Consider the following 16,734-nt stretch of genomic DNA (forward strand, 5'->3'; position numbering starts at 1 on the left):
AATCTGATTTTGATTCTGAACGGGTTTCATATTGAGCATTATATATATATATATATATATATATATATATATATATATATATATATATATATGTATGCATTGAGCTGTTTTCAGCCTGAGAGCATTTGTATCTGCTATCCCTCCATTATCTCCGACTCATTTCTGGAAAGCCTCCTGTGAATGTTTTAATAGACGAACAGCATTTAAATATTTTAACATGAAGCTGCACAAAACATAAAGCAAAAAGTGCATTAACTTCAATCGACCGGCCCCACGTAACAGCTTGTTGAATGTGACCCTATTGCTGTGAAACAATGGAGAGGTGTGCTGTTGCTTTAAATTGAGGGAAGACATGGGAGGAGCAGAGGGAGAGGAGAGACGGGAGAGAGGGAGATGTAGTAAAATAATCAGCGCTGTGTTCATGTTTCCTTCTCTGTCGAGGGGTGTGCATGGATAAGACAGAAGGATTTTAAGGAAAGAAACAAACAAACAGACAAAGAAATTGCCTTAAGGACTTGCACGTCTAACTGGATTTTTTTTTTTCTAAAAGCATTCCAACAATTTGAGGAGGAGTTATCTCAGATCAGCATCCTGCAAGAAGATTTTGTGCAAGGACTCAGCTCAGAGATATTGCTGACCTCTGATGAAGAGGTAGCATCTCTATTTTTGAGAACAGCTAGTGGCTTAAACGGGGAATATTTTTATGATATCAAAGCAAAATCCTTGCCTGCATAAAGACTTTTAGAACCCCCGACTGAAACAATAAGTCACTTTTTAAAAGGAATTTCAGCACCTCATCCAGAGGATATATATGAATTTAAGAGACATCTTGTTTACCCATGAAAACCTGTAAGGCAGAAATAATTGTCTGCACATTTTTCAAGTTGACTGAAAGAGAAACATACTTCAGAAATTCATGATTTTTCTTTCTACTTTATATCCTAACTACTTTTAGCCAGCCCATTTACGCTTTAATTTACGTTGCACTGAAAAGACAGCTGTTGACATTAGCTGCTGAAATTGTAGTTGATTCTTGTCAATGATGAGTTTTTAGACATTGGCTGAATTTTGTCACAGATTTGCCAAGCTGCTGTTTTAAAGTTAGCACAGTTACTTAAAATTTTTGCATCCAGGTGACAGAGGGAGAAAGAAGAGAAGACAGATGGCTCAGAAAGAAGGAGTAACAGGGCAGGGGCGCATCAAAACGGAGGACAGTTTAGGGGCTAAAACCATGGCTGGGGCCCCCTCAGCTGGTGGAGGAGTGGTGGTGGAGGTTCGGGAGAAGAAGGGACCTCTGCGGGCTGCAATACCCACGATGCCTTTCCCTGTGGCTGTCATTTGTCTTTTCCTAAACACCTTCATACCTGGGCTTGGTGAGTTTAAAATCACTCTTTCTGTCTTAGCTCAATCTGTAATTGCTGTTGCAAGAGGGGAAACCCAAAGCTAAATTTTGTGATTTTCATTGTTTGCCACTGAAATAACCAAAAGAAAGTGGTCATGCATGTGATGTCATTGTTTATGTGTTGCACAGGAGTTACGCCCATAGACTGTACGGTTAGGTCCTCCCTCTATGTGGTTGCATCCACAAACCATGTACGAATACACATAGACTGTGTGGTTACTCAAGCAGACCTTACAGGTCTGCTTTCCTCAGCGCCTCCCCCACACTGGAGCCAGCCGTACTGCTCTGATGTTTACCCTCGTTTAATTTCTGGCTTGGTCCAATTCTTTCATTTTAGCTTGTTTTTCGTCATTGTTCTTCGAGAAATTGGCAGTTTTCTTGTAACATTAGGTTGTTTCTCCGCCATTTCTCCACACAGCTTGAACGACGGTACAGATGTGCATGGGAGGGGTGGGAGCAGCGTGTATAGGAGCATTGCAGTGACACTCCTCCTGGCTCTGATTGGTTGTTTCAGAGCAGTGTATTTCTGCAAATGGCAGTAGGACCACTGGGAAGAGCAAGAAGAGCTTGATTTTTTTTTCACAGATTGTCCGTCTTATTTTTTGCTGTCAGGATATAGTGACAGTTTTACTCAAATGTGTACAAAAATGCATTTTTACTAAAGCTGCAGTGGGTAAAAATGTGTGAAATATATTTTTACCTACTGGAGCTTTAAAGTTCAAATAGAAAACCACATACTTATAGTTTCTCGTTTGATAGTATGTACAAAATTGAATACATCACAAGTGAAAAAAATTCCACCGTTTTGTTTTTATAGCATAAAATATATCACTAAGATAGCAAATGACGCTAAATTTCTCATTCAGTCACGTGACCCACTGTCTTAGCCACAAGGAGGCGCTGCAGAATGCCGTGACGTCAGTTTAGTCACACAAAAAATCAGGAAGTAGTCATTTTACATAGCAAGTCAATATTTATTCACCTTTGTGATGGAGTTTTTAACCTTAAACGAGGACGAATACGAAGCTAGCCAATTGGATGTTAACAACGAAGAGTGCCGTGTCCAGCCACATGCTTTTGAGACGATAGTTAGGCGTGAATTCCGGGACAACACTGAGGGCAATGGAGAGTGGAGTAGTAGCGATGATGATGATGATGACGCTAGTGTCCAGCATGGCAGGGATAGGGATTTAACAGGGGTAGCTTTACCCAGCCTTTCTGGATCCAAATTTGATGCAAAACCGGGTCCATCGGATAATTAAAAATTCCTTTCCCCGATCCAAAGCCATTCTTACAATTGGCTGCAGTACAATAGACCATTGTAATGACTTTTTAACGATCCTTTCAGAGTGCTTAAAGGCATACTATGCAACATTCTTCAGTTAATGAATGTGTTCCATACCGTTTTGGATGATTAAATGAGTCATTTCAGGTCGAATAAAGGTTTTCTCGGCCGCCCTGGGGGTCTGTGGGGGAAATACCGTACTTGCAATTGCAAGAGCTCACGGCCCGCACATACAGAAGTCTCGCTTTACGGCGAGAACTGTGTTTTTGCCCTGCCATTCACTATATGCACGCGCGAAAGCAACAACAAAGAACCGCATGTTAACGTCAAATAAACATGCAAGCATATCGAGTTTTATTATTATTATTTTTATTTTTTTTATGTTGGCGAGACGCGGCCGCGGCGAGGCGGCCGCGGCGGCGGCCTCGCCAAGTTAGCGCTGCGGGAAGCTTGATGTTCATACCTTCATTGTGTTAGTCATTGTTTGTACTGACGTTTTTTCCACTTTTCGTTGCGTTCGCCTGTCTGCTAAGCTCAAAACAACCGCGCCTGGCTTGACGGAGAAACCAGAACAGCTGAGCATCTTTACGACAGTGCACTTTTACTTTCGCCCTCTGGGGGGAGCCTCGCTGGAAAATCAACCCCGGTTGCATAGTATACCTTTAACAATGCGTGAAGTAGTGGTTCTGGACACACACTCGAGGATGTTTGAGTACACTGATGTCACGGCTGTGTTTTCGTCATGTGACTGCTCTCGCTGGACTCGCGAATCGCTGGAGGTGCCCAGCATAGTGTAAAATTTTCGCAATTTTTATTACTTGGGGCATTTTTATCGCGATTTGGACCAATCACATAGAGAAAAAAACGATAATCTACCATCACACGCGATAAAACTGCTCTAGACACACTCCTTTCTATTTGAACATTAAGGCCATAGACCGTGTGGTTATGATCATAGACCTGTAGATTTTATGGTCATTTGTCTGGTTTAGTAAACTTGACATGTATGATCTTGTTGACCTTTTCGGTCTACAATAAAATGTATAAAGCTGTCCATTGGCAACAAATACACTCAGTCGAGTAACTCATAGCAGAAAGTTTATGTGAGACCTGATACCCAAACCTTTCATGCTTTGGTTTGTAAGTTCTTTAATAGACACACACACACACACACACACACACACATCCTTGTTTAAAGTGCAAAGTGTCATTCATTTGGAAGCCTTTCTATGGCCTTACCCTAACCCTAAATACTTAACCCTGACCTAAACCTTTCAACATCTTAGTACTAAAACTAACCCCTAGCCCAGAATAAAGTAAGGACTGAAAAAAGGTCTTCATTTACATCAAAGTCCTCACTTTAATAGTAAAAACAAATGTCTCACTCAGCTACATGTACAAGAACACACACACACACACACACACACACACACATACAATAAATAACTTATTTATTGTATGTTTATTGTTAAATACTTACACAGTACGAGCTACATTCTCTTATTCCCACATGAACCACTTTATGTTCATTTATCATGTTTTATGAGCTAAAGTCTGTGACAATTACTAGATTTGTTTCTTGATCCCGCATTGATTGCAGTTTGGTTCATCCAAACATGCACATGTTTTTAATATGCCCAAAATGACATCAAAGCTGCCCTTGTTCGCATATATTTCTAATCCTGTCAGTGTAAAATTCAAGACTTAGTCTCCGAACCCCAAACCGTAACTATATTGTACCATATTTAATCTAAAAGGCAGAGGGATGTTTACAGCTTCAGTACAGGACTCTCACACACATAAACGCAACAGGTGCCAGAGAGAGAGAGTCCCGTTTACTCTCCCACACAGACATCAAATAGGACCCACTGTGTACGTGTACACCCATTCAGGGGCGTGCACAACACAATATCAGTGTTCTGTTCATCACATTGGTGAAGAAGATAACGCCACAATGCAGACATGTCCAAGCTGACACACCTTCCCCTAAACAGTCATTCTGTCCAATCTAAGTATGTCAGGCTCTGGTCTCCAGAGTCTGTTTATCTGTAATTTCCATGGTAACCAACTTTGCAGTCCAGTCTCTGTAATCTCATAATCTCTAACAAAATCAATGAGCGTATGGCAACGTGGCTATGAGTCACATCACACTTTGTTCCACGTGAAGTTGCTTAAGTGCATCCTTAAGCAACTCTCGGTTTACTGCAGCCACTTTGTTCTCAAACAGAATGTTTACTGTTACAAGAAAATTTTTCACTCAGTTTAAAATTTAGGTTCAGATTCTAAAGAAATAATAATATCACTCATCAAACTTGTCATGCACTCCACATCATGAATGCCATGTACCTACAGGGGACATGTTGAACTTGTGCTTGGAGGAAGTGCATGACCTCTGTTGCGACTCCAAAGAAAAAACAGCCTAGTCGCTTGAGAGGGAAAGGTAGGGTCCTGTCTGTCTGACGCACTGGAGTCGCTTGAGAAGAGAAGCGCACTGAGTCGCAGATTATTTCTTGAACGGTTTATTGAAACAGCAGCTTTCAGTGTTGATTACATTAAGTTGGAAACATGTCAATATGGTGTAATGTGATCTGTAATTTATCGAAGCAAGGCAAAATGGTCAACAAAAAAATACAGCTACTCCGTGCCCCTTTCTCCTGTCAAATCCCAGTACAGGTAAGCACGCCTCTTTTAAAGCAATCAGATCCATTCACCAAATGTGTCACATGACACACACTCTACGCATCACCACAGCAACCATACACCATGTGAAGAAGAAACATAATACATGGCTCCTACAACCTCTATTAAAAATCACGTTTTTAATTTCTTGTTTTATTGTGGTTGACAAAAGCTAATTTTCGGAATACTCCAGATAGTACTTTGAATGTGCAAAATTTAGGACACTAACCTTGTTTTAGGATGCTGTGTCAAAGTTCCTGAATAGTTCATATCTTATCTCTGTGAAACACCTGTAAGAAAACACACAGAAAAGCAGCGAGAGATCCTTTTCACACCTAGGAAATGTGTTAGGTGTATAAAAACACTACCTGACTTTGCGAGGTGTTAATGCACTGCAGCAAGAAATGTCAATAATGTGGGTGAAAAAGAAATGTCAGCGGTGTCATTACAGGCAATAATATCCTCCCTGTGGATGGATACATCAGGTCAAGTGTGGACAACATTACTGTAGCGGACTCATGATTTGTCATTATCAAGGCATTAAACCTTGACACATCTTGGAGGAAACGGCACTTTATCAGGCTGTTAGTCCAGATTAGCTGGCTTTCCATCACCATCTAACAAGGAACCTGTCATTAGTCTTGTCTGTTTTTTTTTTTTTTTTTTAACAAACCAAACACTTTTATGCAATCTTTCCATGAACTTATACTCTGATTTCTTTGAGAATTCATCACTGTTTTATTTATCCCTACTTGGGTAGACATCCGTTTCTAGGCTAGGCTAGTTTAGAAATTATGAATACAAGTTACAGAGTTACAACTTTGCAACAGTACAAGTATCAATTTCTGAGTACGGATCACAAATTTATGGGTACGAATCTTCAAGCCCTGATGAAGCTGTTTTACACTCCTTACCACTTGGTGGCGGTAATGCAATTGAATGATTTTGCGTGCCAAACGGAAATGACCAAACTGAAAATTCTCAATATAAATGTGTGCACTGTTAAACCCCCAGTGGATAAGGATTGCTGAGTAAACATGAGCCAAATTCTTAAATAACCCCAACTTAATCAGTCTGTTTAAGCACTCGGTGGTTACTTTAATTGCTCTACATTTTTCTTTCTGGATCTAAACCTTGTTGAAAAGTTACCCATCTTTACATTTTGTTGGTATAGTAACCATGTTCGTTTATACACACACATTATCCACTCTTTGTACTGTATTTTTTCTTCTATATGAACAGTATTTATTCTTGTGCTGTTCCATGCTCAGTTCACACTCACCCATGGACTATCAAATAAATCCTACATTTTATCGCTTGTCATTATACTTTTGTGAAATGCCCCTTTGTGTTATTTATTGTGCCTTGCAATTATTGAGCTGCAAAGCAAACATTTATGGAATTGAAGATACAAATGACATCAAGAATATAAAAAAAGTCAGAAAATTGAAGTTTTGAAATGACAACTTAGCTTATCTTAACACATTGTTCAATGTTTCTCTTAGCATTTTGGGAGGACCTGGAAAAAGAAAAAAAAATTAAACGTCATAATATGACTGGCCCTGTGCAATAAAATAAAATTATATATATATATATATATATATATCTGGCATGCTTTTAATATTTGAGATCAAACTGTGGCAAAAATGTATTTTGATGCATTCTAGACTCCTGTTCATGACAGGTTTTACTGACAGTATAACAATACATTATAAAAATAAATCCATTGTAACTTATCTGTAGTGTGTAGATGGACTCCAGTCAGTCTGAATCGCTTGGTATAACACAGCAATTAATTAAGTCCATCAGATTGTTTCACTTTGTACCTGTACTTTTTGGTGCAAACAGGTATCCGATAGACATCGTTTTCTAAGATAACGTTGTGTTTTCTTTTGTTTCCACCTTTTACTTTAAACTACCGGTCCTTCATCCTTCACTTTGTTGGGCGTCTATGTTTTGTGCAACGCAACGTAGCAACATCTGGTGGCTAATGACACACAAACAAATGAATGCACAGTCTCAGCAGGTGGCCTCGTCCTCACTTATGTGTTGGTCCACATTTTTGTTTGGAACAAAGCTCGCCGAGCTGGAGTAACACTAATATAAGAAAATTGTGCACACTGAATTTATTGCATAAAACCCAAAAGAATTCACCTATAAACAAGAAGAAATTCAATGTAAAAAAAACAGAATATGCAGGGGGGGGGGGGGGAGAAGAGGTGATTATTCTCTAAAAACACTGTATGGGAAAATTGAAAACAAAATTACTTTTTTTAGTAGCAGAAATAATTAAACTGATGTCTCCACAGTGCTTGATCTGAAATTTACAAAAACTAATGATGTGTTTGTTGCTTACTGGGGAGTTATCCTGTTTTAATCCACTTTTTCTTGACTCGAAATACAATCTGACTAATAATCTGATTTAACAGAAAAATGATTTCTCTGAAAGTGACTTTTTGACATGAACATTGGCAGCAGACTGTGTCCTAGATGCCTTCAGAAAGCATCAAGGCGGCAGTTCACCTCGCTGTGTCTGAGCTCGCGCGCTTGTGTGTGTGTGTGTGTGCGCGCGCGCGTATGTGTCGCCTGAATGCTTTGACATTTCGTTGAATGGCTGCGGCTGGTTGCCATGACAACCGTGACTAAAATCGCGCGCGCCCCTTGTGCGCGTCAGTGTGTCATGGCCGCTCGGCTCTAATTGACTTTGACTGAAAACAGCGTCTCGTTCTGTGCAAACCGCGGCCAGAATACAATAAAACGGAAAAGTGTGATTGAGTTTGGGCGATAACCGGAGGCGCGTGCCACCTGCCCTGCAGGCGTTCGTGCAACACGGCGTAACAAATCAGGACACATCTCAGAAGAAGCACCTGCATGGGGGGGACAGCCTGCAATTGCAAGGTCACTGAAACCTACAAAACAAAACGTTTAAAGGTATCTAAAGCCTACTGCTTGAAGTAAATTGATTATGTGGGATGTGAATAAAGAGCTGTGTCAAGGTGTAAATCACAGCAAATCCCTTGGTGTGAAGACCTGCAGCTGAAACCAGATATTTAAACCCGATAAAAAGACACTAAAACCTTATTTTCCCTTATATTTAATTGGACTCAACCTTTCTGGCAATAGATTAGATATGATTACCAAATTAATTCTCTTGGCTAAATTCAAGAACAATGAGGAAATTTTTACTTTTACTTCATTAAAATGCAAACGTGTCTTAAGTATTTAGTGTTTTCTTTAAACTGTATGATTTGGTTCAAACATTTCGGGTATGCTTCCACAGGTTTCTTACAATTCAACCAGACAGTTGTAAACGAGCCAGGTTTGGCAGCCACCTGCTTGAACATAGATTTTCATGCGTACAAGCTGATGCTGCCACTGCTGTAAATCGCTATTGGAATGTAGTTCTCATGCCTGCAACTTTCTCACTTTTTCCTGTAAATGTAACAATGGTCATTAAGGGCAAATTCTTCAATATTAGTTTCATCAGACCACAGGATGTGTATTCAAAAATGAAAAAAAAAAAAAATTTTTTTTGTCCCTGCATAGATTTGCAAACTGTGCTATGGATTTTCATTTTGCTCTTGGGGTTAATGGCTTCGATCCCGTTGAGTGGGCCTACGGAAGCCCTGAAAGGCAAGTAAAGAAAAAAACTACAGACATATTTTCAAAGTCTGACCAAATAACCTTTTGCTCACGTCTTTAGAAGCTGTGTGCAATTTAAAAACAATTGTAGATTAAAATATTTTATAGTATTTTTTTTTTGTGCTGCCCTGAAAGGCAAGTGAGGAGAAAACAAACATTTGATAGCCTTGTTTGCTGTCTCTTGTTGTGATGCTTTTTTTAGCCAATAATAAAACCACAGGCCTTCACTAGCAGCTGTATTGTTCCTGTGGATAGTCAGATGCCTGGTTCTGAATTTAAAAGCAGGTAATTTTAGAATGGACTGATTCCATATTTAGTCATATTTTTTGTCTAAAAACACCTCAAGCAAAATATAACTTGCTGCACTCACCTGCACCGTAGCTGGCAGCACCACCCCTTTGATATACTGAATAGGTAGTATTACAAAAATATATTTCACTTGACTTTTGGCAATTTAAACAAATAATAGACCTTTTTAAGGTCTGGTTTCCCACTCTGCTGTTTGAGGTTTGTTTTTCCCTATTAGTTTTTATTTATTTGTTGTTGCTGAAATATAAATAAATGAATTACTAAATACATATATAAATTATGAAATGGTTCATATGAAATTTTTTATATTTTGATTTATTATACCCCTTTCTAATTTATTCTGACAAGTTAAGATGAGTATGTGCTGACAGCAAGCTTTCAAGGTCATTTGCAAGATGCAAATTTCAAGCAAGAACACATTCCTCTTTAAAACACAGAACCCATTAATTTTAATAAACAGTGTGATGGCTGGTGTTTACACTTCTATAGAAATATTTGAACAGATGAATTTGCCTCTTTCAGATATCTAGAAATGGTATTCAAGACCTGTTGGAGTCAACAATGATTTTCCTGATATCTTACCTGTTTTCTTTTGAGGGTTTTTTTTTTTCAATTCTGCCAGAAAAGGAAGCAGTGTGTTTGAGGTGTTGCTTTCAAATGGATTCAATTAACTCAAATGCTGTAAGTTGTTATATCAGAAGCCTACAACATGGCTATAATTTCATTATCCAGACCTGCCAAATTATTTAAAGGCATAAAAATCTTAGTGTATGTAAAATTCTGAGTTTTACAGAAAGTTTGTCCCTCATTATTTTGGCATTAAAAAAAGTGTAAAATACTTGTGTTACCCTATCTGACCAAAAACAGAAAATTTCAATCCTATTTAGTATCAGACTGTGAGTAAAAGGGTTGAGTCTTTTTATACAGTGTGTGTAAAATCTGCTTTCAGCTACATGCAATACAGGCTGGAGTTTGGCAAAGTAGTGCGTAATATTACTTCTAGTATTATGCCCTTATAAATATAATGTTTGTTCTCTGTTAGGTTAACTATAAATAAAATCTAGTACAGGAGATGATGATATATAATACTTCCCTGTAGTCAGGTTTACACCACCTTGAACTTGACTAACTGATCTGAAGTATCATGCTACCATGGGTAGCATGTCAATGCTCTGTTTTTTAGCCTTCTCCCTCTTCTATGTGCATATCCATACAAGAACATGCAGATATGCATACAGAAAGACTGCAGCAGATAAGAATCCTGAATTAAAAAAAGCTACTTAGATGTATGTTTTCTTATTTTTATTGACTTTTTTTATCGTTGTGACTAATGATGTTGTTTTCCTGTTTGCCTCCGCGCTTTACTCTTTTGCTCCACGCCTTGTTATTTTTGTCTCTTTATAAGTGTCCTAGCCTGCCCTCTTTGTTAACAAAAGCAGATGCTCTGGTTCATAGTTTTAATCTAATGAAGTCATATTTCCATCAGGAAGAATACCATCCTTTCCCTAGAGCAGTTCTGCCCCTACATGGTGTGGCAACAAAATAGTCTTTGCCTAAGCTGCAAGGATATGAAAAAAAAATTGTGACCAACATTGGAAAAAGGCATTGCTGTCGTGGTTATTTATTTCACAGGAGGTCTATTCCTTACTTTCAATAAACATTGTCTGGAAAATCTATATCTGTGTATTGCTGCTATTTTCTAGATAATTAAATAATAACCAACATTCTTTGCAAATAGATTCAATAATCTATTCAGATAATGAAAGTTTAATAGAATATTAATGAAATGGAAAAAAATGATAACCAGATTACTTTCTGAAACATAATGGGAAATATCAGCGAATATCAGATTTCTCAGAAATTCAAACAGTAACAGTCTCAGTGTTTCTCTGTTGTCGGTAGATTTTATGCAGCTGAGGTCTTCGTGATTAATTTAATTCTCGTTCAGCTGCCTGAGGACAGAAATAACATGGTTATTAACAACACATTAATACCTGACAAACCCTGCTCAGAATCAACAAGTGCTTATGAACTGATAATTACACCTTTTTTTTTCTTTTGGTTGTGAATTGAATCTAGAGGCATCAATAGGCAAGTACTCATGGGTGTCTATTGAACGAACATTTGATTCTTCCTGGAGAATTTGAGAGTGTTTATTTTCAGGCTAACAGGTGCTATACTAGGCGTTGCAACACAGGGGAAATGCTGTTCAACAGGAACCCACCTGCGCATATCAATCAGTTCCCATCAGCTCCTAGAGGAGAAAAAAAGGCTATATGCTCTTGCTATTGTTAGCTAAACGTTAATTTGCACGTAGGAGCCTAATTAGGACATTTTAAAGAAAAAAATAAAAAGCAAATTTCAGTTCTACTGTACTTATGAACTTGAGTTCTACTTATTTATAATTAATAGGGACATCTGAGGGGAGCTCAGCTAATGTGAAACGTGACTGACCGATCTGGGAGGTTAAAGGTTCAGATTCGGTGTGATCTATTTTACAAAGGTTAGCATGTATAGTTTCCAATATCATGGAAAGGTATCCATAGGCTGTGTGTTTGAGTGTATGGGGGAGTTGGTAGGGATGGGACATTTTAGTGCTGAAGTCACTCATTTTCTCCAGAGCATCCCCTCAGTCTCCCTGCACTTCATTTTTTTTTCTTCTTGTAATCAGAACCATGTGCTTGTGTAAGAAGGGTAGAAGCTGGCCTTACCAGACCAATTATTGTTTGTTCAATTGGAAGAAAACAATTGTTGCTTCTGTGGACAGATCAGGTTAAGTTCTCAGAATGATTTGTGAAACATTTTTATCAGTTGTAGCCATACGTGACGTGTGCTTGAAATCGGATTGAGAAGCTAAAATGTCAGCTGAGACCTCTTAACACACCTACAGTTCTAAGTTTCATTAAGTATTTTAGTTCACAAAAACACACTCTGTTCCAGGAGCTTTGCAATAGGTTAAAAAAAACGAGCCAATCAGGATCAAGCTGTGATATTCCTCTGGGTTATTTTAAAATGTCTGCTCTTGCATTTCTTTGTCTCCTCACAAGTGGCCATCAAATGACAACTGTTCAGCTATTTTTACCATGCGCTGATTAACTCACTGGACTGTTGTTATAGGCTGGGCGTGCTGAATTTACAAAACAGCAATGTTTTACTAGACTTAGGTTAATTTTAAGCAAAAATGTGCTTTAGTCCTGAAAAAATTGGTTGCCAAAATAAAGCACAACAGAAACACCTGCAAGAGCTATAAAGACTAAAAGATGTGCCATAAAGTTTCCAACGACATCTAAATGAAGACACATTTGTGCTTTCAGATGAATGTGCCACCACCTGGCCTCTGGTTCCACCAGTTTGAACAGCTGCTTTCCCCTTCTAACTTTAGTTACTACAAGCATCCTGCTCACATCAGACCGATTTCAACAAAGAGTCTTGCCAAGCCTTAGCACAGGCGAAAGGTGTATAAACCAGCTTGTGTTTTCTTTCCCAAATCTTGATAGGTATAAGAAGTAAGATCTACTCTTAAACCTTTGCTGCAAAGCAATTATCTTACATTCAGTGACACATGGAGGGCAGCAGCATTTATCATAGCATGCTTCCAATGAATCAATAGATAAGTAGTCATTGTAGCTGTTTTGCCCACAATGTCCTCCCACCAGGCTACGTCCAGACTCCGTGACAATCAACCGCTGTGGTTGCTATCGTACCATGTTCCTCACAGCTTCAGCCTTTAGCTCTAGTAGGAGCCCCCAGCTTGAAGATCAAATTTTTTCTGCAGACACGTCACTATGCAGTCGGTACTGAGGGACGTTAGCTTCCAGAACTGGTAGCACTTTGGCCCTTACTTGCAAGTGTACGTGCTCGGTGTGTAGTTGCAGCTGTGATTAAATGTATCCTAAAATCCAAAGATTAATAGTAGCAGAAAAAGGTTGTGAAGTGGCGGTGTCTCCTGCGAGGCAACGCTTAGCCGTGCACTACCAACACCTCTCCTGGCCTGCCTCCATCTCTGAGCTAACAGCATTCCCTGTGTCTTCACTCTGTGAGCCCATTGCCTCCTCAGCAGATGGCCATCCAGCTTCTCCATAACAAGGTGACTCCGAACTTCTATCCATAATTGAAAGTTACCCTACATTAATACCCCAGCATTATGGTACATGGACTAGAAATGAAGATGTTTTTTCTAGGAGTAAGAAAGGCCAGTGAACAATTCTACCTAACCATTTTTTAACAGTTTGAGCCATTTCAAATTCTTAGAAGTAGGAAAATGATTATCCGTGGTCATATTGAGTTTATTCTAATGCCTACGTGCATTCAGAGAAGTTTATTATATATGTCTTAATCATTTCATCTTGCAGGTATCAAGTAATTTATTTAGCATTACTATCAAGTTTGAAATTTAGAATCCTCACAGTCTAATTAGAAAAGAAATTTAGCTCACAGATCCAATTCAAAATTTTGTCCAAACTGTTGTGAACACACTGCAGGTTCCCTCGGGTGGCATTTGTAGTAAACGTATGCTTGATGACATTACCTTTTCCAGATCCTCATCATTTCAATGAACAAACTGTCAGAGGAAGCTGTCAGGGTTGGAAATTTAATATGAATAAAACAAACCCTAGCTGTGATTTAGCATGGCAGGCGCTACAAATTATTCTTTCTAATACTACAGTACTGTCAGAGGGGTAGATTGGACTCATGTGGGACGTAGCGGTCACATTTCTCTGCGTGTACGCGTCCACGTGCGTGAGGCTGGTGTCATGTGATGATGGAGAAATTGCATCAGTGTACTGAGTCATGTTGACATCTCACCATCACAGAGTTTGTGCGCACATTTTAGAAAGTCGGTGCTTGAAATGACCCTTCTTTGCCACCCGTGTATAGAGAATTTCAGGGCTGACAGATTAAACTAAGATTGCTTTTTGCAGCAACATGTTGTGCTGTAGTGCTTGAGCGTTTTGCATTGGACCTCTTGGAACGGTTGTTATGAAAGAACCTTGTAAGCTTTAAGATTTGATGAACTTCAAATTCACAAGTTAAAGAAAAAAATAATTTTTTTGAAAGCACAGTGTTAGGCTACTTAAACAATTCCCCTTATTGGGAAGAAGTTTGAATTTCTTATGTCTTTATGTCTTCCTCTCCCTTTAAGTCGTCTTCTCTTTTTGTCCTTGACACTCTCACACTCTGTCATTAGCCTCCCACACTAGCAGTGGGTGCCTTGTGGAGCTCTCCGTGTAATTATAGTAATAAGTCTGGCTAATATCTAGGCACACACTTTCGAACTCTCACAGTGTCCCACATGCTAAAGCAGCCAAGGGCTGTTCAGAAATGCAACATTTTTCAACATCCCTCATGGAGAAAAACTGGAAGATTTATGGAATCTGGTAACAACGTTGAGCTCAAGGATTTGCTCACTTTCAAACGCAGCGCCAGATATCATACAAGATAAGCTGTTTTCATAATCCTTGGCTTTAATATGGCCCTTTGATCGTACTTTGAATTGCACTCTTCTAAGCTTGAGGTTCTAATTAAAACTGTAACCAGACCCTAGTTATGTCCAAGATTTGACACAATCCCAGCTCGGTATTGCAAGGCATTGCTCAACAACTCAAGCAAGCTATGTTTAGGTTGAGAGTATAGGAGCAGCACCAGCTACACACAACCTGCCGCTGCCTTCACCTAGGAAATGCTGGGTTTTTCGGAGGTTTTGTATGAAACTAAACAGATATTCAGACAGAACGCCAAGGAGCAAACAAAGCTTCTAACTATTGTCACTTAGTGGCAGCTCGGTTGTGTCACAGACAGTAAAAAGGTTTGTTCTGAGTTGAGGAGGCGGTGGTGTCGCTCCAGGAGGTGGAGAAGTCGTCACCTGTTGTTGTGGAAGCCAACTGGTGCTGCTTTCTTACATTTTGTGGGGATTAACAGTCTTTATCCAGATTGCCTTACTGGTTATAAAAAAAAATAGTCAGATGAAAAGTTATTCTCAGTTTTATTTTACTATACTTTCTTCTAGAGTTAAAGACGGACGGAAATAGGAAGTCGTTTTCTTACAGCGCATGTCTTTCCAAAAAGATAGGAAAGATAAATGAACATGAAAGTTCACTTTTTTCACAGCAAAAACTAAACAGGTAAAATGCATATCTTGTAAATATTAACTAAAAAGCAAAAATCACCATATTTAACTGATTTAATGCACAAGTATTTAGGTTAAATGTGTTTCACTGTGGGCACTGATGACATAAATCAACTGTCTCCCTGAATATGATTGGTTAAACCACTAGTCAGTCATCTTTACTGACATGCTACTTCAACCACTCACATCGAAACTGACATCAAAACCGAAACGATCGTTTCCACTAACAAAAGCCTTCAAAGCCGTTGAAGGCTTTTGTTAGTGGAAACGATGACCAGATTTCTCTAATGGAAACCAGGGACGTCTCTGATTTTGCTCTGAGACTCTGTCAGGGGGTTGGTTTCTTTTGCCCGATCTGTTATGCCGACGGGGCAAGGAAGACGTGTTCTGCTCAGCTTTTCGACAATGCAGGGACAGCGGCAGGACCGGGTAAATACTTCTTGCTGCGTTAAACTTTTGTACTCCATCATGATACACTGAAATTGGAGACATTTAGGGGACACTTGCCTGGGACACCCAAAACAGTGACGTCTGGTCAGCTCTTGCTTCCTCGCTGCAAGCATCCATCGTTGTCTGAATCTGAACAGTCTCTTCTCTGATACCTCACATCTACGAAAATCCCCCCGGGCGATCCTGATTGGCCGGTCCATTTCATGTGGTATTGAAATCCCTCCCAACGGCAGCGAGTCCAGATGGATGTGTGGAGCCGTGTGGAGCTTGGCGAAACTACACCCATCTGGCGAGGGTCAGGTTAGTTTTGAACTGCATTTTGTCGACTTCCTGATTGTCAGAAACCGCAGTAGTCCAGCATTGAAGTAACAAGTCATTTTCCTTTTTTAAGTGTGACCGCTAGCTCTCCTAGGCAGCGATCGGCGAGCATGCTGAACGGTCCAATTAACAAGGTCGTCAAAAATGACTGATCGGCATCCTGGGGTAGAAAAAAGCAAATCTGTCATTCATCTCATGCATCTACTAAACTAAGACACAATATTCGCCCTGTTCAACTCCGGTGGTACTGAGCTGCTGAACTCGTCCCCTGCATTCACTTGTTTCCCCAAGTCGCTTCAGTAATCGCAAATAACAACAAGGAATATTCTACCTCTTCCCCTTCAAACGGTTTGTTCTCCTCCTCTTAAAATATTTTGTTAATAAATTATTCTCTTTGGAAATAAGCTGCTTGTGTTTATTCTGTGCAGTTCTAGCTATTAGGGAACGCCAGCGCACAAACTCACTCCTTCACCCGTTGTTCTATAATAAGATAAGATAAGCTTTATTGATCTCACATCGGAG

General features: G+C 39.4%; 1 protein-coding gene across 1 annotated transcript in view; it reads left to right on the plus strand.

The window, feature by feature from the left end:
- Positions 1-385: 385 nt before the first annotated feature.
- stum (stum, mechanosensory transduction mediator homolog) overlaps positions 386-16,734 on the plus strand; it is a 30,968-nt gene continuing 14,619 nt past the window's right edge. The window contains exons 1-2 of the mRNA XM_021324752.2: positions 386-651; positions 1,134-1,373. Coding sequence (XP_021180427.1) covers positions 1,163-1,373 — 211 coding nt within the window. The 5' untranslated portion in view covers positions 386-651; positions 1,134-1,162. The remainder of the gene's footprint in view (positions 652-1,133; positions 1,374-16,734) is intronic.

This window comes from Fundulus heteroclitus, chromosome 15 (genome assembly GCF_011125445.2).
Source record: "Fundulus heteroclitus isolate FHET01 chromosome 15, MU-UCD_Fhet_4.1, whole genome shotgun sequence".
Lineage (NCBI taxonomy): Eukaryota > Metazoa > Chordata > Actinopteri > Cyprinodontiformes > Fundulidae > Fundulus > Fundulus heteroclitus.